The sequence below is a fragment of the Crassostrea angulata genome, chromosome 8, assembly GCF_025612915.1.
Source record: "Crassostrea angulata isolate pt1a10 chromosome 8, ASM2561291v2, whole genome shotgun sequence".
NCBI lineage: Eukaryota > Metazoa > Mollusca > Bivalvia > Ostreida > Ostreidae > Magallana > Magallana angulata.
Genome location: NC_069118.1, coordinates 15,351,148 through 15,374,033, shown reverse-complemented (window position 1 = coordinate 15,374,033; position 22,886 = coordinate 15,351,148). Strand labels below are relative to the sequence as shown.

Below are 22,886 nucleotides of genomic sequence, written 5' to 3'. Positions count from 1 at the left end.
AGTGTGAGTGTGATGAATGTATATCTAGATGTTTTTAAACAGGGCATATGTACCATAAATCAATATATCTGACAGCAAACGTCAGTGCATGTACTAAAAACTAAATTCCACTGTGCCAGGGTTAGTGTTATGTAACTTTTGGAGGATCCTGCAAGCCAGTTTGAAGGATCAAAGTGGAACGTTGCGGCCATACAAAACAGAACTTGTGCAAAATGTTTCATTAATTGTATCAACTGCTATTAGCTAGATCATGTAAACACCTCTATATTATTTTCTGAATGTCTCTTGCAGAACAAATTCCACAGACAGACCCAGACAAGGGGGGAGGAGGGATCACTCGACGCAGGGGTGCCATCAAACAACAGAAAGTTCATGAGGTCAAGGGTCACCAGTTCATCGCCAAATTTTTCCGACAGCCAACTTACTGTTCTTTCTGCAATGAGTTTCTATGGTAATTTACATAACACATGATTTATAGGAAGGATAACAAAAATTTCAGTATATCAATATCTGTTGAATCATTACTTGATATTTTGTTTCATTATTTTAAAGTTTGAAAGCTTTTGATTTATGATATTTTGAATTTTATTTTTGCCAGGGGGCTCAACAAACAGGGCTATCAATGTAAAGGTAGGTTCTTTTTGCAACAGAGAAAAAATGTTTCAATTTATCAAGCAGAGGATAAAATATCATATTGTTAAACAATATCTGTCCAGCAAAGTAGAAAACACATTCTTCTGAATTTAATGAAAAAAACACTTCACATTTTTTTCTTTGTGTTCCTTCATTTTAAGTCTAGTGTAAATGCTAGGTAATAAATAATTTTTCCTGGATGTCATATGATATTATTAAAAAAGTTATGAAAAATAACACAAGTTCTTTATTATTGTGATGATGTAGTTTGTAACTGTGCTGTCCACAAGAAGTGTCATGAGAAGATCCTGGGCCAGTGCCCGGGCAGTGCCAAAGACAGCAGGGAGACCAAGGTCAGGCTCACTCCACCTCTAACAAAGATTCCTTAGTCATTCTGATGAATTTGTTTTGCTTGATCTAGAAATTGACAAACTGTAAAGGTTGCTTATAAAATCCAAGCTGTGAGGTTTAATTGACAAGGTTTTCAACATTAGACTGGTCATATTTAAGAATATAGTGCAGAAAACCAAATATAGTAATATTAAAAAATAAATAGATACATAATTATGAAATGATTTGTGAAAGATCTGTTTTACCTCACTCACACAGTCTGCTTTTCAAAATAAGAAATATACTGAACATTTGATACTCATTTAGTTTATGAATCTGATACTGTAAATCCCTGATTTATGCTTCTCGCATTTTTACACAACTATTAATTCCTTGTGATAAATAAGGAATCTACTGTACACAATATTTATATAGATGGAGTTTAAAAGAAATATTTTGATGTTTCAGATGATGTCGGAGAGATTCAATATTAACGTTCCGCACAGGTTCAAGGTCAATAACTACATGTCGCCGACCTTCTGTGATCACTGTGGCACTCTGCTGTACGGTTTGTTCAGACAGGGACTCAAGTGTGAAGGTACGGCAAAAATCGTAGGACTGTATCCTTCAATCAAAGGGAGGCAATTATCAAAGGATTTCTCTTCAAATGAAACCTTCATAGTCATTCATTAAATTTTAGACTTAAGGATAACTTTAAAGCTTGCACAATATGATAATGATTTTTAAAAATTCATTTGAAAGTTAAATTTGTTATAGATTTAAAAATCAGTAAAATTTTAATTAAATTTATTTTTTTCTGAAAGTTCAGTAAATATATATCTTGAGAAAAATTAATATTTGTTTGCAGTATGTGGTACAAACTGCCACAAGAAATGTGAGAAATTCATGCCCAATTTATGTGGTGTCAATCAAAAGATGTTGGCGGAGGTTCTGAGTGAGGTCAGGAAGGCGCCATCTGTCAGTCAACGAAAACAAGGCACAACTACGGTAAATAACGGCTGTCTTGTCAAAATAATAGAGGAAGATTGTATTAGTGCAATCATTTAGATCTTTTGAAGTATTTCTCAATTTTTTTGTACATATCATAATAGCTTTTATGTTTTTGCTAATTTGATAACATGCATGTATACAGAATATGATTTTGTGAATGAAGTGAGACAGAACTCATGGGATTTTTATACTTTTCACAGCTTTTAACACTATAAGCAGTCTAAGGGATATAAATCCCATGGACTCAAGTGATGCCTTGTTTAATGAAAGCATGATAGAATCAATTGCATTTGATTTATATGTTACAGAATAGCCAAGAAGAGAGTAGCTCAGATGATGAAGGCCAGGGATATGAACAGATCTGGGAAAAAAATGGCCCCCCTCTGGAGCCCCCAGGAAGCAAACCCCCTGCTGTCCCTCGACGAAAATTCACACCCAACGATTTCTCTTTCCACAAAGTTTTGGGCAAAGGAAGTTTTGGAAAGGTATAATGGGCAATGGTTTATTTTTTGAGGGGTTGAAATTTGTAAAATTCATTACTGTTGATTATATTTTTTATTAAAGCAGTTTTTAACAATTTTTCTAAGGAATTATTCATGTATTGATGTTGTTTATAAATTTCACACTTATATACTTTATATGAAAAATTATTTGCCCCCATTTCATTTTCGCCCCTTTTGCCTTTGTCAGCGGGCAAATTTAAGACAGGGCAAACTCCAAAGTCTCAAATATTATCTTTCAAACACAACTTGGTTTGGGCAAATTCAAAAAGGGGAGAAATTGTTTGCAAGTGAAAATGGGGCGAAAAAAACCCTGTATTCAGTATTTATAAATATGATTATTGTAATGGATTTTGTTAATTGCATTTAGATTTTGATATTTTGTAATGAATTATGGACATGAAATATTATTAATCTCGATTTGTATTCAAAAGAGAAATCACTGAAAAAATATCGCAGCTCAGGTCATGTCAGTTAATTTTGAAGACATGTTGATAATTTGCTTTACCTTTCTTAAAGGTCATGCTAGCAGAGCTTAAGGGACGAGGGCGATACTATGCTATCAAGGTTCTCAAGAAGGACGTAGTGTTAGAGGACGATGACGTAGAGTGTACAATGATAGAGAAACAAGTCCTGGCCCTGGGCTGTCAGCACCCCTATTTAACTCATCTACACAGTACTTTCACCACACCAGTAAGTAGAGACTAGAACAACAATTATTATTGGGGGGTAAACGGTAAGGAGGGGAGCTTCATGTATTAAAGTTATATTTCAGAGTCAAAGAGATAATAAGATGTAAACTAAATATAAAAATCCCTTTCGGAAATAATTTAAGTTAAGAAAGAATTGGTTCTCTTAATAATTTGTTAGGTACAACAGATAGTGGCTTTTTCAGCGTTAATGTGTTAATTCTCATCTACTTAAAAGAATTCGATCATGTTTCATTTAAACGAGATATGGATATTTTCAGAGCCACCTGTTTTTTGTGATGGAGTACCTGAATGGTGGAGATCTGATGTTCCATATACAGCTCTCCGGGAAATTCGACATGGCAAGGGCTCAGTAAGTTGTTGTATTCATTCTCATCTTATACATGCAAAGCCTGGCTTAGATGAGATAATCATATACTCATCTAATACTGTGGAATCATTTTTATTTGTGGTGTTCATTGTTTGGGTAGCCAAAATTTTCCTGGTTCGTGGGCACGTCATTTTGTTTGTAGTGCAAGCAGACCATTTTGATAAATATTAAACAAATGATTGTATATAGGTTCGTGGGGATGTGAATTCGTGGGCAAGGGTTACCCACGAAAGCCACAAACATTGGTCCATTGGTCCCCCAAGAACGATGATTCCACAGTACATGTAGACCCTGGCATAGATTAGATAATCGTTTTCATCTTAAACAAGTAGAGACTGGTTTTCTTAGTTAAAAGCACAATTTTTGATGTATGATACTTCTTACAGAATATATCAGTTTTTAATACTGTTCAAGAAATTTTGCCTAAAGTTGTATCGACCTTTAATTTTGATAGGCCAAGACTGATTGATAATATGATTAATTAAATGTATGTATGCCTGAAAATTGGATAAACTTGAAAATTAATGTAACAATTGAATTCTCTTTTCAGATTTTATGGTGCAGAAATTTTGTTAGGATTGCAATTTTTACATTCAAGAGGAATTGTTTATAGGTAAGATTTAGGTTCTTCAGTCTACAGTCAGATTAATTCCAAAGTGTAATTAGCACCCTAAGAATGTAGTCTGTTTTTTGTATTGCAATTTGTTGAAAGAATTTACAACTAATTTTTATGAATCCATCTTGTAAATTTAAATACAGACACACATATCTCTGTAAAAAACCTTAATTGCAACAAAAGCTTCTTCAACTTCAATCAGTTTGATTTTCTTACCCTGAAAAAAAAGTAGGTGCCAATTGAGAGCATGGTCTCTCTATTTCATGATGATATTAAAGTCACAAATAATGGTGTTTTACTTTGCAGAGATCTAAAACTAGACAATGTGTTGCTGGACCGAGAGGGACACGTAAAGATAGCAGATTTTGGCATGTGTAAACTGAATGTATTTGATGAGAGGAAAGCCACCACATTTTGTGGAACTCCAGACTACATCGCTCCAGAGGTAAGGAATGATGTTGAAATAAAACTGTAGAATTAGTTACGTGTACAATGAATAGTTGTGTTTCATCCTGTGTTGTCAAGAAAATGGAAGAAGATGTTTGTTTGTAACATCTTGGTCCTAATTTCATAATTTCAAGGGATGATTTTAATAATGGTTTTGCTTAATATGGGCATATAAAAGTAATCCTTTATTCATTTTTTTCACTTATCTTCCTAAAGTTGGTTTTGTTTACAATGGATGCATAATATGTGGGTTGAAAAAATCCCATTAATGGGGGGGGGGTGTGGGGGGGCGAAACCAAATGTTTACACCTTACTAATCGTGCCCATGATGCATTAATATTTGTGCTGGTTTTTTTGTGTTCCCATACAGAAACTAATTTTTATTTCCATTAATTGCATTTTTCTATCTGTGAAAGGAGATTGATCTGGTGTAAGTAGGTGAAAGTCTATAACTCTCTTGGATAATTTGTTTGTATGGAAAATTGTTTTGTACTGTACTAGCCAAAAAATTGGACCAAGCAGCTTTAAAAATATTATATATAAATATGTTCACATTTTGTCGAATTTATCTTTGTTTTATGGAAAACAGGAGATAGAATGGCTCAGACAAAGAGTTTTCTCCCTTTTGTTGTGTACCAATTTATTGTAGATTTTTTAGTTGAAAATATTCACATCTTTATCCTTGAGTTTTGTTTCACAGATTCTGAAAGGTTGGAAGTACAACCAGTCAGTTGATTGGTGGTCGTACGGTGTTCTGCTGTACGAGATGATGATTGGCCAGTCACCTTTCCATGGAGATGACGAAGACGACTTATTTCATTCCATTATGAATGACACCCCTCACTACCCTAGGTGGCTTTCCAAGGAGGCAGCATCAATGCTTAGTTTGGTTCGTATCTCAAGAAACATTCATATTATAATTTGAAATGTTTCTCTACTAATTATGGCAAAAAGTTGCAAAAACTGATTAATTTCCATCTGTAATCTGTTTTTTTTTTCATCGGCGCTAGAAATTTTTTTTGTTATTGTAAGAATTTGTATGATAGTTATAATTTGTTTTTGAAGAATGTGCATTCTTTTATACAGTTATTTATACGAAATCCCAAAGAGAGGCTTGGCATGCCCGATTGCTCGGCTGGACCAATCAGATCGCAGGCATTCTACAAAAACATTGATTGGGACAGACTGGAGCTAAAACAGATGGACCCGCCATTCAAACCAAAAATTGTAAGCAGCCTTGATTTAAAGATATTTTTTTTTCATTTTCATCTTTATGGGTAAAACTTGATTGCAACTTGTTTAACTGTCATGAAGTAAGTTTGCAAAATGAAAGCATTGCACAAAATTCTGAGAATTTTTTAAATTCTAAATTGTTGTATAACTATATAATCTAATCATATAATGTAAACAAAAACAAATACAGATAAAATATTTAAACAGTTTTGAGAATAGAATTTTGGCTTCTAAATCTCCGTATACATGCTGAATGCTATGGTAACTGATTTTTTGTATGCTTTTCTGTTGCAGAAATCTGATCATGACATATCAAACTTTGACAAAGACTTCACAATGGAGAAGGTCCAGCTCACTCCACCAGACAAAGAACTTCTCAAGACAATGAATCAAAAAGTCTTCAATGGCTTCTCCTTCACCAGCACCGAGGCAGAACACTAAGATCAGAAATCCCGAATCCGCTCGGGAAATCTCCGGGAAACGTTCAGCCGTCAATCCCTGGTCTCCAATGGTGGCCATCTGTGATCCTAATAGAATATATGTCTCTTCTATTCTACTGTGTATTACGGACTGTGTTGTTTTGTGCAGAATCTGTGTCAGGACCTATGGAAACTGAGGATTTTGTATACGGGGCCATCTCAAAAACTGACTGATGGACAAGCTGTACAGCATTACGTTAATGGCTTGGTGTTAGATATGATGATTCACATTCTCTACTGTCAATTAGTAGTGAAGGATTGGAATTCATTTTCATATTTTGTCTTCTTTATAGGTGTGAATCGAGTTTCGAATTCATTGAAAAATATAATACACAAGGAAATATATGTATTTAATAGTTTAATTTGTGGATATTCCAACTCACAAGCAGATTATCTTCCTATTTTTAACTTGTAGCTTAGATAAACGACCAAACAATTTTTTTCTTACTTTGTATTTACATTTTTCTACAAAATGTGATTGTGCCTTTTGTGGTTTATCCAAAGTTATTTCTGTGTGTATGTTTGTCATTTGCTTACCCCCTTTTTATTAAAAGCAGTTTGTATAACCTTTAAAAGAGATGTTCCAATCTGAGTTGAAAACCAAACGTTTATTCTATGTAGCTACCAGAAAACAATCATGATTTGATAGTTGATAAATTATACTTGAAAAGTGTTAAATGCTAATTGCTTGTCAATGGTTTGATATCACAACAAAATGATGTATAATAGAGTGTTAATAATATGAGAGTGTTTTGCATTGACTGCATAATAATAATAGCAGTTGTATTCTCTATTTTTTCATAAATGAAATCCATGTAGGTTTATTTTCTCTACCCAAAGAAAGCTAGACTTGTTTTAACTTTTGCAATGACATGGGCCAGACAAATAGAAAATGTTAAGCTCTTGTATATGTTGGACTTGGAAGATGCTCTCTTCTTCATGGATTTGTTATACACTCTAGAAGTGTACTTATTTTTAGAGTATATTTAATATTTGTGTCTTTATTCCTTGAACACATTGTAGTTGTTCCCATAATAGATTACATCTTGAAACTTTTTTTTTTTTTTATTATCACATTCTCAACATTCACAAATATTTGACTGGTATGTTTTACTATCAACACCTCTGTGTTAATTAATGTAAATAAAAGTTTTATAAACTGGGCCAATTTATGGTAAAATTCGAGTAAAGAGACAAATCTTATGCACTACACATTACATATTATTATAAGTTTGCAATGTTCTGAACATATATATTTCACAGGAGTTATAAGATGATTAATGTTGGAGGTCTGCTAAGACACATTTCACTTGCATTCACAGAAAAGCTTGCATTAACAGAATGAGTAACATAGAATCATAGGCAAATAAATGAATTGTAAATGTTAAATGGATGGCGTGAATGTTAGATAGCAGCATTGTTAAACAGACATGAACAATTGTAAAAAATTTAGGATTGGGTCATTTATTCTCTCCCAGTCTTCATTTTTTAAAACAGAAGTACTTGTTTCCAGTTTTTACTCAGGAATGATGATTTTTTTATCAAAAGCACAGGTATTATCTGCAAGACACATACTAATGGCAGTCAACAAGCATATATTGAATCAATTACCCAATTTGCCCAGCATACTTCAGATAAAGTGTTAGCAAATATGTGTGGACATTGTATGCTGCTGTGTTTGCAAACGTGTATTATGTTTTGCTTCAGTACAATTGGTAAGAACAAGTATTTCCCCCTATCTGGTACATAGTGTCAGCAATGTAGTGTAATTATGTATACGTAACTCTTTTACATTTATACATGTATCGACTAATGTTTCATCAGGACTAAAAATAAAATTCATGTTAAATCTATTATTTGTACCTTATTAAAATTTTATGTCTTGTTTTTATCTGTCAAATGCGTAAAACAGTTCAAAGGGACATAGACATAATTTTAGCTCAAATAATATCAATTTTTTATATAGCTTTTGCATGTCTAGAACAATCATCATTAATGTGGCATTTCCAATAATTTTCGAAAATTTGAATGTCAGAAATCAGTTGCAAGCGAGATACAGAGCTTATGGTTTGAACATATTTTATTACATAAACATAATTATACAAATGTAGCAACAACTTACGAGGTTCTTAACAATAACAATATATATATATAAGTAAGTATAACAATAAACAACTGTGTAGTAGTTTTTTAATGGAAGGCACATAGAAACGGATATTACTAAAGTGGTTAAATTATTGAACAAACGTACATGTATTTATAAACAGTTCTGTTTGAATTTGGTCTAGGTAATAATACTGAAATTACGAGAATCTACCACAATCTCTGATAAATCTTTGAACAGCGGAAAAAGTACGTTGGTTGAAATTGACAGTCGGAGATTCATCTCCCCACAAAAATAAATGTCAGTTAATAATGTTAATTTGATTTAAATTTAAACGGTTTGAAAACAGTTCATTTCGTGCATTGGTATATTTCTTACATCCAAAAAACAAATGATAAGAATTTTCTGGTAATCCACATTGGCAATTAGGGCTTTCCATAATATTTCTTCTGAAAAGGTCGAAGTTTAAGATACAGTTATGACTAAGTTTTATGTGTATAGATTTAATGTTAAGTCGTCTCTTTCCGAAGCAAAAATAGGACGGAGGTTTAGTTTGGTTTAATTGAGTACTGCTTTTAAACTTGTAAGCGAGGCACATTTCTGGTGATGAAACTTAATGTATTTCATTTATTGATCGTGTCAGGAACAAACGATTTCTTGAAATATATTGTCTACATTTTTCAATAGTATTGTCTTCTCGATTGCGTGTATTGTAATTAGATTCTAAAGTCCTGGCAGAAGGAAAAATGTTTTTTTTTAAATAGTCCGGTACCAAATTGTATGAATTTTATACATTGTGCTCAATTTTGCTAATTTTTGTTCTGAGAGAGGAATCCAACCTGTTTCTAAATAAAAGGACTCTCTGGAAGATAATATGGGCAAGCCAGTGATGATTTTTGCTGTATAGAATTGAACTTTTGTCTAATTTTTCGACATCTTGAAAAGAACAACCATCCCAGACAACCGAGCAGTATTCAATTAAAAGGTCGAATAAAAGTAATGTACATTTTTGATAAAGTATTTCTACCTATGCTAAATATGAGCTTTTTCCATAGACCTGATCTTTGAAATGCATTTTTAACAATATTATCGATATACTCAGACCAGCAAAGGTTCTGACAAAAAAGTAAGCCCAAGTTTTTGTGTGATGAAACATATTCTAATCGACTATTTTAAAGTTTTGGAAAGTAAAAATTTGTTTTGAGTGTGAAAAATATCGCTTTTGTTTTGGATGGATTAAATTTGAACAGCCAATTGGATGACCAGTTTTCTAAAACTTTTAGATCATGATTCAGGACATATTCAATATTAGCAACATTGTATGAAGAAGATTGTAAAGAATCATCATCAGCGCAAAGTCTACACAGTGAAAGCATATTTTCTGACACATCGTTAACATAAATCAAAAATAGAAGAGGGCCAAAAACTGAGCTCTGTGGTACACCAGCATTGAATCCTCGACAGGAGGATAATATATCCTTATACATAACTCTTTGTTTACGATTTCATAGCTTTCAAACCAATTAAAAATATTGCCACATATACCATATGTTTGTAATTTAAAAGTAGACCTCTATGCCACACTCTGTCAAAAGTGTTTGACAAATCACAAAAAAAACCATACAACAAAATTTCCTTTCATCTATAGCTTTAACAAAACTGTGATATATTTCTAGTAACTGATATAAAAGTGAATGGCCAGGCCAAAAACCCAGCTTGATTATTTATAAAATGAAAGATTATGAAGTAATAGTAATGGTTAAAAATAATTAAGGTCTTCCGTTTCCAACGGAAGACCTTGTACTGATTCTGTTGGAAATTCTTCATTATTATTTTTCTTCTTCTTTTTCTTCTAGACGTTTCTTTAAACTGTAATATCTCGCTTGTTTGTCATCAGATTTTATTCAAATTTTCAGGGTTTATTGTAAATGACAATAGCTTACTATAGCAAAAAATATGGTGAAATCGCTACTTCCGGTTTTGAGTTATTCCCCTTTGAATATTTTTTTAGTGGGTCTCGTGTACCTGCAAAGGCTCCGAGTAGATCCGTAGCAAGTAGTTTTAATTTACAAATCTTTAATGTAGACATCTTGAACGTTGTCCTCCTAGTTTTACATGTTTGATTAACACACGTATACTGCTTAAAAAATTACATCGAAATTTATGTTTCAAAAAATGTTAAATTTTGCTTATATCTTTGCTCAATAACTTTTTAGTTGTAAATTTTTTCTAGACACATATAGAATAAAAGTTGTGCAGAATATCAAGAGCTTTCATTTGATACCATAAAAAAGGGGCTAGCCCCTAAAATGAGGGGTCTAGATCCCTTTAAAGTCTTTGCTTCATAGCTCTCAAACGGTAAATGTTTCGATATGGGCGTCGCTGCAAAAAATGTTGTTTGTGACTTTATTGATCTCATAAAACTGTTTTTGTGTTCGGGTAGTGCATAATATTCGGGCAAAAAGTAATACGTGTTGACCAGTACTCGCGGCATTTGGCCAAGCTTCCTCGCCCGCGGCCGAGAAAATCGGTCACCATGGTCGCGGCTGGGCTACCTAGCGGTCAGCGGTTATCTAATACACGAGAGTTGCGTCTCTCACAAATGAGTTTATTTAGTCGCGAACTCAAAAATTGTTATAGTTTTGATTACACATAAAAGTTTTATGGACTAAACGATTGGGTGTCAATTAAGAAATCGTTCAGTTAATTAATAAAAGTAATGTCATTCTCAATCTAAAGCAATATCAGACATAGATCAATTGTGGGTTTTAGGTTTAAAATAAAGAACGTCTATTTGATAGAACATGGTCATTATACGGCAAACTTTTCAAATCTTCCTGGGTTCTGAGATGTGCGTGTCTGTGCGTTGTACCTTTACGTAATCTATCCTTCGTCCACGGCCGATCAGCCACGGCTGCACTACTAGCGGTAAGCGGTTATCTAATACACAGGATTCGCACACTTAGATGAAGATGAACGTGTTTGAGTTTATATAGCCGTAAATACAAGAACTGTTTTAATTTTATATTATAAAAGTTTGTCCATCTTGTATTTATTTAATTAAACATTTGAGTGAAACTGAATATTAATGAAAGATATTACTCCAAATCGGAAACATAGTCAGACATAAATTAATGGTTGGTTTGTATATCTAAAAAATTTTAACCCCCCCCCCCCCCCAATATTAAATGATGATCATCCCTCGCACATGGCCGAGGAGATCCAGCGCGAGTGGACAAGTGATCTGCGGTCGGCTCGTGTTCTTCTATATGTACCTTATCACGCGTTCATGTTTCATATTTTGCACGGACATAATATATTTTATTATGTTTTCAACTATTATATAGATTTAAGACGAAAATAAATAAATTTATTTTACTTGTACAGTTGATTAAGCATTGATTTTATTATACGATAGCGTACAAGGTAGTTTAAAAATCAAATCAAATTATAATCAAAGTTCCATGTTACATGTACATGTTTGCGGTAAGTGCTAGCACGATAAAAGAATCCTGAATTGTCCTGAATTGAGGCATTTGATGATTATTTAAAAGAATATTCACATGAGTTTTAAACAACTTAAGATTAATAGATTCTATCAGTCACATATTAATCACTCTGTAGTTTTTCTACATGGTTGTTCGTTTCAGTGTGGAAGCGAACTCAGTGCTGTGTCCCCCCTCCTCCCGCCCCTCTGACAAGTGCTCGCGCTGGATTTTTTTAAATTGGCGAAAAGATATCCAGATCTGTCGAAAATCATTTTTGGTGACTTCTTTTCTCCTCGTGTTTAATTTTCCCACCCGTATGTTTATTCGGTCAGTCTGTGTTAATTCAATCGCCACGTGCGACCGAAGATCTTGTGTCGCTTCAGCGCACACAACTCAGAACATATGTAATTGAGTAACAACTGGAAGGGTGCTTTTATAAACAATAAGACTATTATTCTAAGTCAATCATCTTCACATAAAAGATGTGAAATCGTAACCTAAGAATGTGGCTAATAAATTAACCTGTTGATCACGCTAAACTTTTATAGTTATGAACATAATAATTCATGATATATTATAATTAAAAGTTTGAAGACAAAGACAATTTTTTTCTTGGGAAATACGACTACATTATGCAATGCAGTCGATCGCCATAGAAATCATCAAAGTACTTCAACTGTCGACGGATATCTTATTTCTTTGAAAGACCATGATAATTCACTTGACTTGCAGGCTATAATATAGCGATATATCTGCCTCCCAAAAATATATGCGCTTCTCAAAGTTACACTTAAGTGAGATAGATGTGCGTTATTGGGAATTTTATTTATTGCTAATTGTATGGAAATTGATTTAAAAAAAACAACTTTTAATTGAAGTTGTGTATTATGAGGTTGTAATGCAACTTAATTTACTTACAAGGTAAGCTACAGCCAGTGGAATATAGGTGGCTTTTATGTGAACAATGAATACCCAATATATTAAATACAAGATAAATAGTTTCCAGAATTATAATACTAAATAAATATGCTTGTGTATATGAAGGTTGCACCCTCATTTGTATGGCTGTAGGTGAGGAGGTATAGGTGTATCGATGTACATACAATGTATGACTGCACATACGGATTCCGGACCATGGCTACAGACGATACCAATGATAGTCTTTTAATACATCAATGCACAGTTTGATCTTGGAACTGACCAGTTTCATAACTTCTTCGAATTTCTCTAACACGGACTGTCTAATTCCTTCCCAGAATTCCAATTTACGCAAGCGCAATTGAAGTTGTTTTTTTTTTAATTTAATTAGTCATCCCACTGACATAAAAATAAGGATTTTGCATATTATTACATCGTCGAGAGAAGTAATATTCATTTCTGTAAATAAGTTTATTTAATTCACATTACATAGCGGTGTCTCTATGAAACAGCACCATCTGGTGTAAAAGTTAGATGCTCGCCTTCGCATAAATTCTCCCGCTCATCTTTTTTATTAGCTGATTATATATTATTTTGAATGTCCAAATCTACTCGTATCATTAAATAATATCAGACGACACACATTTCCCTGAAGAAAATCTTAAAGATGCCATCAATTTTGACTAATTACTAAATTTTGTCAGCCCGTAACAATTTTAAACTTGCAAATAGTCTTCAAAAATTTAGAAAGATTTAAATAAACAAGTTATCTTAGAGAAAAGGTTACGTGTTTTGTAGGCGGGTTAGTTTTTTTAAAAAAAAATGCAATTCCTGACATGAATCATGAGTACATACTGTTTATAACAATGCTTGCTACCCTTTTTAAAATTTAACTCGCCATTAAACATCTCACATTTTATAGAATTTTTGAAACGATTACACAGACTGTGTTCGACAAATAGTTTTCCTAAAACATTTTCTTCCTGTCTTGTTCAAAACACATTTTATATACAGGCTTTCAATCACAACACGTTTTTATAACAAAAGCAGAACTGAAAGTTTAGTCATATAATCGTTTGACACCATATTACATATATTTTTAACCCGCAGCAACAACGGAAGACCTACTCGTGGCTTTGCCACGAGCTTTGCTCTAGTTGTAGACATTACTCTTTGATTATAATTTTTTCCATAATTTTAACACAGTGATACAGGTCTATAGTTTGTTGCAACAGAGAGGGTCGTCCTTTTTAAACAGTGTAAATACATGAGCTTATTAGTCCCCTACCGGTTTCACCGGAGGGGACTATAGCTTTCCTCTGCGTCCGTCAGTCCGTCTGTTCGTCCGTCTGTCTGTCCCACTTCAGTTTTCCACTGTTCTTTTTCTCTATGGGTTTGACGAATGACATGAAACTTGCTGAGCAGCTTCAAAATGTCAAACTACAGATCAAGTTTACGCTTTTGTAGTGTCTGGTTGACATATTTTCGAGAAAATTGATTTTTTATATTCAAATGTTTTAATGTTCGGGTTCGTTATCGGGCTCGGTGTTTATCAAATAAATTTCTACAAACCGGTAGGGGACGTGTATTGCTTATGCAATACTCTCAGATTGCTTGTTGTTATTTGTTATGTAAAAGAAATCATGCATTGTTTTGCTAAAAAAAATTGTACTGTAAAGACATTTCCATAAAATGACTCGTGACAAAGAAGATAAACTGTTTCATTGTGTTAAAAATATCTTTATAAACAGAAAAAGAAAGATTTGAATGAAACTTTCTAAAATAACACTTATGTAAAGGTTAACAAGTCAGAGCTTTCTTCACAAAACAAAACATAATTCTGATCTATTGGTCTTGCTAACAAATAACATTAACAATTTGTTTAAGAATTAAAAAAATGCCGATGTAAGCCGTTGAGACATTTAAAATAGAAAAAGAGTAAGATTTGAAAATTTTTAGCACGAATGATGTTAATGTCGGTTTAAATAATTGCATGAAGATTGCTGCTGACAATGGTGTTCCTGTGTAAATAATATAAAAATTATGGCAACTATTTTTAATCGAAAAAAAATGAAAGTAATTGGTTTATGATCATCAAGGGATAAAACATTACCAGTTACACCAATAATTGATCCATTTGTTTCACTTTTTTTTTTTTTTTTTTTTTTAATACCATTTATTGATTCCTTATAAACAAGTACATAATAACATATCAGAAAATAGCATATGGTGAAAACAGAGTTACAATATATATCAGGATTTTATAAACTAAAAATGTACACTGTATATGTATATGAGATAATCAGAAAAAAAGGGAAAAAAATCAATATATGTTGAAAAAACGTATACGATATATATCAAGTTTTTATGGAAAAAAAAAGTTACATGTACACCGTACGTACATTTAAACATGTATGTGTTAATCAAAAAAAAAGTGAGAGAAAATAAATCCTTGCATTGATAATTTACATGTGATTTTTTTATATTTTGTATATATTTTGGCCCACACATAACAAAGGGTTTCCCTACCATCAGTCAAAGTCTGTGTCCATGTTAGAAACCCTTGTATACAACAGAGGGACTGTCTCCCTCGGAGGGTGGGCGTATATAAATATATATATACATACATAATAGATATAAGCATAAGTACATATTCATAGCATAAATGAATATTCATAGTAAAAATGCAAAATTTTGAAAAAGTTTCTTTTCTTTCATTTGATGTAAAAAAGATAGAACAGAACAATAAGATAAAGTATTCTCTTTAATATACATTCTTAACGATTGGCTTGTTTCTTCTAAGTTTTCGACTCTACAGAACATTTTATATTTGTAAATTCTGAATGCAATAAATGAGAGGAAGATATTATAAAGCTTTGTTGTTTCGTTATCATCAACAAAAAAGCCAACAATGACATTTTTCCAAACAATATTAAAATTTAAGCATTGGCTTGCCATATGCCAAACATGTTTTACATTTACACAATCAAAAATTAGATGCTGTGCATTTTCTATCTCGGTTCTACATATTTTGCATTTGTTATTTACCCCTTTATTCCACTTACTGATTAACAGATTATTACTTAGTAAATTGTTTAAAAGTTTATAATTAAATTCCGCAATACTTTTATCTTTGACATTTTTAATTTTGTTGAAATATATTGATTTCCAAATTTCCTTATCTTGGATCTGGAAATCCCTACCAAGCTTTCCTTGTGAAATTGGACTTTGAAATTTGAGCTTTACAAGCTTCGAATAAAAACATTTAGTTTTGTATTCTTCGTCATTCTGTTGCATTTTGATATAGGGGATTTTAGAAAAATCATACATGAATTCAAATTTCTTAAACACTTTTTGTATTATTTTATACTCGCAGATCCAATTGCTTTTTTTGTTTAACCTATCAAATATATCTCTTGTACTTTTTAATTTACCATTTTCTTCAAAGATATCTTTAACATACAGTATTCCGCTTTTAATCCATTCATCAAAACATATCGTTTTACCTTTAAAAGTAATTTTGTTTCACTTGACATATCGTAAAATGAATAAATTTTAATATCCGAAAACAAAAAAAAGTTGTTATAAATATTTTACACGTGTAAGGAGATTCCCTTTCAGTGACAAATTGCGTTTCTTTTATTGCTGCTACCAAATTTTCTAATATCAATTTTCTTTAAACATGTTTTTTTTGGTTGTTAATAATGAGTATGAGACAGAAAATGTCTTGTTTGAGCATACATAACGCCGCTTTGAAATATGTTATTTATATACTTTTTGAAACAGTTATAATAAAACTTTCACTGCAGGATTCATACAAAGAAAGATTAATTTGATATCCCGAAAATGCAAACGTCAAACTTATACAGTTACATGTTAATTTATAAAACGGTTTTTTATATGCGTAAGAATTTTCATTCAGAAGTACACTTCCCGTAAGTTGGTCATTCATTGCTGATCTCAGAAAGTTAGAAATTTGTGATTAGCTTTAAGATAAAATAACAATGCAGGGACGCGAAGCGGAGGTTGACAATGGTTTTCGAGGGGCGTCAATTTCAACTGTTATCCTCCCAAATAGGCACTATTTATTTTATTATACTGAATGTCTTAATTTTAAAGAAATGTTTCTGCTTTTGTATAGAAATGACGTGAATTCTACGGCGAACTGTACGCGCATAATTTACGCGCATGTAACAATTCGTTGTGTTACCCGTTGCCAAATGTGTTGCTAACGCTGAGGGTAATAGAACAAATTATTAACTGCGTCTAAACCAATCAGATTTCAGTATTTAACATGAAAGTATAGTAAAAGAGGTTGCTACATACCACGTTTTCAGTCAAATGAAATATTAAATGATTGAAGTCAGAAAAATCAACCTTTGAAATGTCAAATTACCCAAGACGGCAAATATAGCGGATAGTATGAAAGAGTTAAAGTTTTGAAACCGAAACTTTTAAGTACACACATGTACAATTAAACTGTGAAGAGCAAGTTACACTTCTGTTCAAAGACAATTCAAAACTCTGAAGTCGGAGTCAATTTTCAACAGGGTCAGTTTTCAACGTGTCGATGTCCTTAGAAGTTTGAAAAATATTTTTCAAGCTGTTGAAAACTGACCCCAGGTATAATTTCACGACTTTTGGTATCAATTTTTCAACGTTGAAAAATGATATCCGGGTCAAATTTCAACCCGGGTCAAGATTCCTCGTTACGCCGGCGAATTCGTCATAAATCTCCAATACTCCCTAAACACACCCACGAAAAAGTTTCTGTGTAGTGTTTGTATCTGTATTGAACACAATATTTTTTTCTGTCAAATCAAGATAAGTAGCTTATTAATCATAATTTTGTTAATCTTGCAAGTTTAAAGAAAAGTTATTGTTAAGTTGAATTAATTAAATAATCACTGATCGCGACTTGTCTGATAAAAATATGAAAACTGCTCATTATTGTTCTGTCAGTTAATTATCATGACTTCTCAAAATAAATTAAAGTTGAAGCGATTTACCGGAAATATAACATAAACGGCCGGTATTGGTTTGACAATCTTAGCAAACCACGGTCAACATGAACGATCATGGTGGAGAGATATATATATATATAAACGGACACCGGACCATGGCTTGAGACGATGTTGTTTGACATATATTCCTTTTAGCTCTATCTACACAGTTTAACAACAAGAGACAGAGTTCTTAGTCTTAATAACAAACTGTTGCTATCGGGAAAAAAAAAACCCAAACAAAAACTAACAAAAACAAAAATCCATATCGGCATGAATATCGGACAATATTAGGAATTAAAACATGGAGCTGAAATTTTTTATCAGATACAAAATAATTAGGTAGAGTATCATTAGTGGTCAAGGTAGTACTTATTTCTCAGTTTTTTTCCATATCATTAGAGGTTACGGTTTTTGACCGCTAATGATACAAATCTGAAATTATATCATTAGCGGACGGTTAGGTTGTTCGTTAATGATAAAATTATATCATTAGTGGTCAACATCCTGACCACTAATGAAACATTATATCATTAGTGGACGTTGTATCATTAGAGGTTGCTACAAGGCATGAAAACACAATTTAGCATGTTTTGCCAGTTTATTGTCTGTTATGAATCATAAATTCACCAGACCATATAATCCCCAAATCATTTTATAGCAGCTAGAGCACAAGTTTCAGTCTAGGTTTTTTAACCCCAAGTTTTGTATTTTACAGCTTAATATCATTAAAAGCACAAAATAAACTGAAATCCTGATATAATTAAAGTAAAGGTGTTACCAAAACACAACCAAACAATCACACATGTTATTCTAATAAAATTACCTAGTTATATGTGACCCTGTTTTGGAGAGATATTTACTTTGAGTGGAGTTAATTGGCCTCTTCTTATGTGTGTTGCATACTGAGGTAGTGACACAGTCTACCTTTATTTTTCGCAATTTCTTTGACACATTTTACACATGTATCAATGAAACCAGAAAATTGAACCTTTAAGTTCTACCAGTATGTTTATAATAACTGTATAGATGCACCTTTACCTGCATTAAGTCTCCAAACAAAAAATCCTGGCCTATGAATAAACCATGCTTATATTATTCATAAGTAGATGCCCAATCCATCACCGGCTAGTCAAAACTTGTTATGTAATATCAAAGACATTGATAAAAATGTCATAACTAATACGATTTGCTAATAAGTCATATCCCAACAAATTTGAGACTATACTACATGTAGTATGTAGTTGTACTTTATTTTTTAGTATTTATATGATAATATCAATATTGTTTGGGAAGTACCAGTATTTCCAACCGTCCTGGGAGTATTTTCCGCTTTTTGCCAACCCTGAATATGAGTATTTGTACCAAGGAATGTTTTGAAAGTTAGAGTATCGTATGGCATCTAGGTATCAACATGAGCAATGTTTAAAAACACGGAGAAGTCACACCCACCAAAGGATTTCGATAATTGCCTCATTTTGCTTTGATACTCCATACAGAAATAATAAGGGAATATCCATATCTCAGATATAACAACAGGTCTATTGAAATTCGGACGAGTACAACTCTTCATCAGATAATAACCCTCAGAAAATTTAACCAGAACATTTGAGAAATAAATATCTTGAAAATTGTTGTATATACTTGCAGAAAGAGAATCTAATGAAATATTTGATATATTGCAATTACATATTAATATTTTGCAAAGGAGATAAAGATAATAGGAAATGCATTAAATCAACATATAAAATTTTATCAACAATGTAAAGATTTGATCTCAAACAGAAAATTTTTGAATGCAGGAATCATGGAGAAAAAATATCACCATTCGTTTCAAGTGTTTTACTTCGTAAGAAAGAAAGAGAACCTTCAAATATTCTTATTCATACCATAGAAAGAGGGATATATATAACACCCTTTGTCAATCAAATATTTTTTTCAGCATTAGAGATGAAATCAGGTCACTATAACAATAAAGTCGAGATTGACGTTTTCATTTCTCCTATGTTTAATCATATTAATGCCCCTCCTGGCACTTGGGTATCTAAGAATCACAATCTGTTAACGAACACTCCGAAGTGATTCAAAATCACAAAAGTCTGTTACTTGGCCGATTACTCGGTCCCTTTCTAGAACAACCATTTTCTCATTTTTGTGTCATCCCTTTTAGGCATTTTTCCAAATTCTGATCCGGGGAAGATTCAGATTATTCACGACTTATCATATAAAAAAATGCTTCATTTAACTCAGGGATGCCCAAAGGAACTTTGCAGGCTCCATATATGATTCTAATAATGATATTGTTAGATTGGTTTCTCAGTTTGGTAGAGGTTATCTGATGGCAAACATAGATATCAAGCATGCAATCCGAATTATTGCTATCAAACCTTTAGATTGTCATCTTTTGGATGGAATTGAAACTATTATTTTGATAAGTGCTCATCATTAGCGCCAGCAGCTCATGTTGTTTTTTTTCAAATTTAGCTCAGCTGTACAATAGGTTATTCTTTCTAAATATGGCGCATGGGGAATGTCTCATATTTAAGACGTTTTCTTTTTTATTGTTCCATCAAATTCATAACAATGATCTTTCAAGTTTTCTTTCACTTTGTGAAAACATCCCGATAAAAAAGAAAAATAACACTCCCACAACCACCTTTGATATTAATAGAAAGATTCTGTGATTATGGAATATTGTCTAACTTAGAATATGGTGTCCAAAATTAAGACCATATTGAAAAAAATTATGGGTAGAAAAAATTCACTTGCAGTGTCTTATTGGTCTGCTTAGCTTTGCATGTTTCGAAGTTGTCTATGAGAAGGCATTTCTGAAACGAGCAATTGATTTGACTTGTGGTGTGAACAATCTTGAACATTGTATACTGCCTACTTGTAAAGCGAGAGCTGAACTTCATGCAAGGAACTCTTTTATTTAGAATTACAATGGAAAATCTATGTTGCTTCCCAGTCGTTGATTATCGTCAGATTACCTTACAATATTTACTGATGCTTAAGGGTCTGTATGTTTTGCTGCTGTTTTGGTAAGAATTGTTTGGCATCTAGAGGGACATGCTTTGAACATTATCAAATACCAAGCAAAAAATTATTTTCATACTATATGACTGTTGTTGATATAATAAACACGCAACCATTTAAAGACAAAACACTTATATGACGCTGGTTAGGCTTTTAGTTATTTCTTCTCTAAATTACAACCTACCTTTTTTGATACAAAAAACACACATTACTAGAAAGCACAATGAAACAGCTGATCACCTTTCACATTTCAAATTTCAGGAAGATTTCAGCTTTTAGCTTTTTGATAGTTTAAGGGAGATGTGCGGTCATCTTGTACATTTGAGGATAAGAATGTAAACATTTCTTGAACTAGCTTGTTTCTGCCCGAAACTGAAAAAATGTTGCCAAAAGATATAAAAGCAATAAATATGAAATCCTACATGTCATTTGGTTTGAAAGTATGCATACACGAACAGGTCAATGCTTTTTTAATCACTCAAAACAGCTGTTGAACTGCGCAGCAACAGACTTAATTTGAAGATTTAAAAATCTGAAAGAATATGAAGGAGGTTTATTGGTGTCCTCTCTATGCAGGAGTTACAGATTTATTAATCATACAATTAATAAATTCATAAATATAAGTAATAAATTAGTTGATAAATAAATTAATATAATTATGTGTTAGTTATTGTACAAGTACATTTTAAACGTAATACTAAAGTATCTAATGAAATCTTTTATAAACTTAAAAATCCGGTCATGGTCATTTGAGTAGAACAGACATCTGTCTTCACCATGACATAAATTGCCATATGGTTGTATCTAAGGTTCTGGCCAAATATATAAGGTATGTAGGTATTCAGTTGGTTGTTAGTTTTGTCTTCTTTGATTTTATAGGTTGTTGAGATTTCCCTCCACATTCTTCGAGCTGGTTTGTTAGATTTCTTTGTCACATCGAAGAGAGTAGATGTTATGATTTGAAAGCTGACTGTTGAAATCCTAACAAACTCTTCCTCTTGGAAAGTTAATATTACTAGTTCTAATAATTTTAATAAAATAATTTAACATTTCATTGACAGTGAATTCTATAATATTGCCAAATTAAAACAATAGCTCATGCACTGTAAGAGTGAATGATTTTGTAAGATATTAACTTTTTCATAGATAAAGTGAATAGATAGACTGAAAGTGTTAGCTGCGTTTGGTTTCAAACAGCAATTCCATTAAAAATTGAAATATTTATTCATTGTTCAAAAAATGTATTGAACTGTTTAATCAATTTATTTTAGAATCTGTTACAAAGCAAGAGCTAGTATAACAACACAAATTGTGATATGCTATTATGTAGGGTAAGTATTTTGCTTCTCTACATATGTATTTATTTCATTTTGGTCCCACCGTATAGCACATGCGCACATCAAATATACGGTGTCCTAAGTTGAAAGTTGTAGATTGTACTGTAGTATTTCCCAAATTTGAATGTGGCCACACTCAAGTACTTCTTTGAATCTTTTAAAACTGAGGGATACTGCAGATATGCACCTTCCTGCAAACTGAAATGGATGTACTAAGGTGTGGTCTATATGAACTTGACAAATTTGAAAAAAACCTTAGCAACTGAAATTTAGACAGAGCAATCTTTAATAGGATGATTTTTTGTCTTAATTATTTTTAAATAGAAGAAATTAATTAAAATTAAGTTTGAAAATATTTTTTTTGTGTATTTACAAAATCATCTTTTTATTAAACATTTTTGTAGAAAAGCATATTAATCTGCACAAAACATGTTGTATTTAATGATTTTACGCTGTTTTAGTGCTTGAAACTTTTTGGCAATAAAATGTACCAGTTGTTTCAATTCACCCATCAACCCCCATTTCAAAAATCATTGATTTAACAGAATTCCATCGCTTTACAGCCAAGTTAATTAAAAAATCTATAAAACAACTTCAATATGCTTAAAACATGAAGGCATTTTACATGTATAACTAACGAGTTGTTCAAAAATCAGAAGGCAGTTTTGCCA

At 32.3% G+C, this 22,886-nt stretch overlaps 1 protein-coding gene across 5 annotated transcripts in view; it reads left to right on the top strand.

The window, feature by feature from the left end:
- LOC128158280 (protein kinase C delta type-like) overlaps positions 1–8,182 on the top strand; it is a 34,611-nt gene extending 26,429 nt beyond the window's left edge. For all 5 annotated transcript variants that reach the window (XM_052821039.1, XM_052821040.1, XM_052821042.1 and 2 more), the window contains 13 exons: positions 292–451; positions 599–630; positions 901–986; positions 1,432–1,561; positions 1,832–1,971; positions 2,283–2,459; positions 2,994–3,167; positions 3,445–3,536; positions 4,105–4,167; positions 4,477–4,615; positions 5,318–5,506; positions 5,704–5,844; positions 6,145–8,182. In XM_052821039.1, coding sequence (XP_052676999.1) covers positions 292–451; positions 599–630; positions 901–986; positions 1,432–1,561; positions 1,832–1,971; positions 2,283–2,459; positions 2,994–3,167; positions 3,445–3,536; positions 4,105–4,167; positions 4,477–4,615; positions 5,318–5,506; positions 5,704–5,844; positions 6,145–6,291 — 1,670 coding nt within the window. In that variant the 3' untranslated portion in view covers positions 6,292–8,182. The remainder of the gene's footprint in view (positions 1–291; positions 452–598; positions 631–900; positions 987–1,431; positions 1,562–1,831; positions 1,972–2,282; positions 2,460–2,993; positions 3,168–3,444; positions 3,537–4,104; positions 4,168–4,476; positions 4,616–5,317; positions 5,507–5,703; positions 5,845–6,144) is intronic.
- The last annotated feature ends 14,704 nt before the right edge of the window (positions 8,183–22,886 follow it).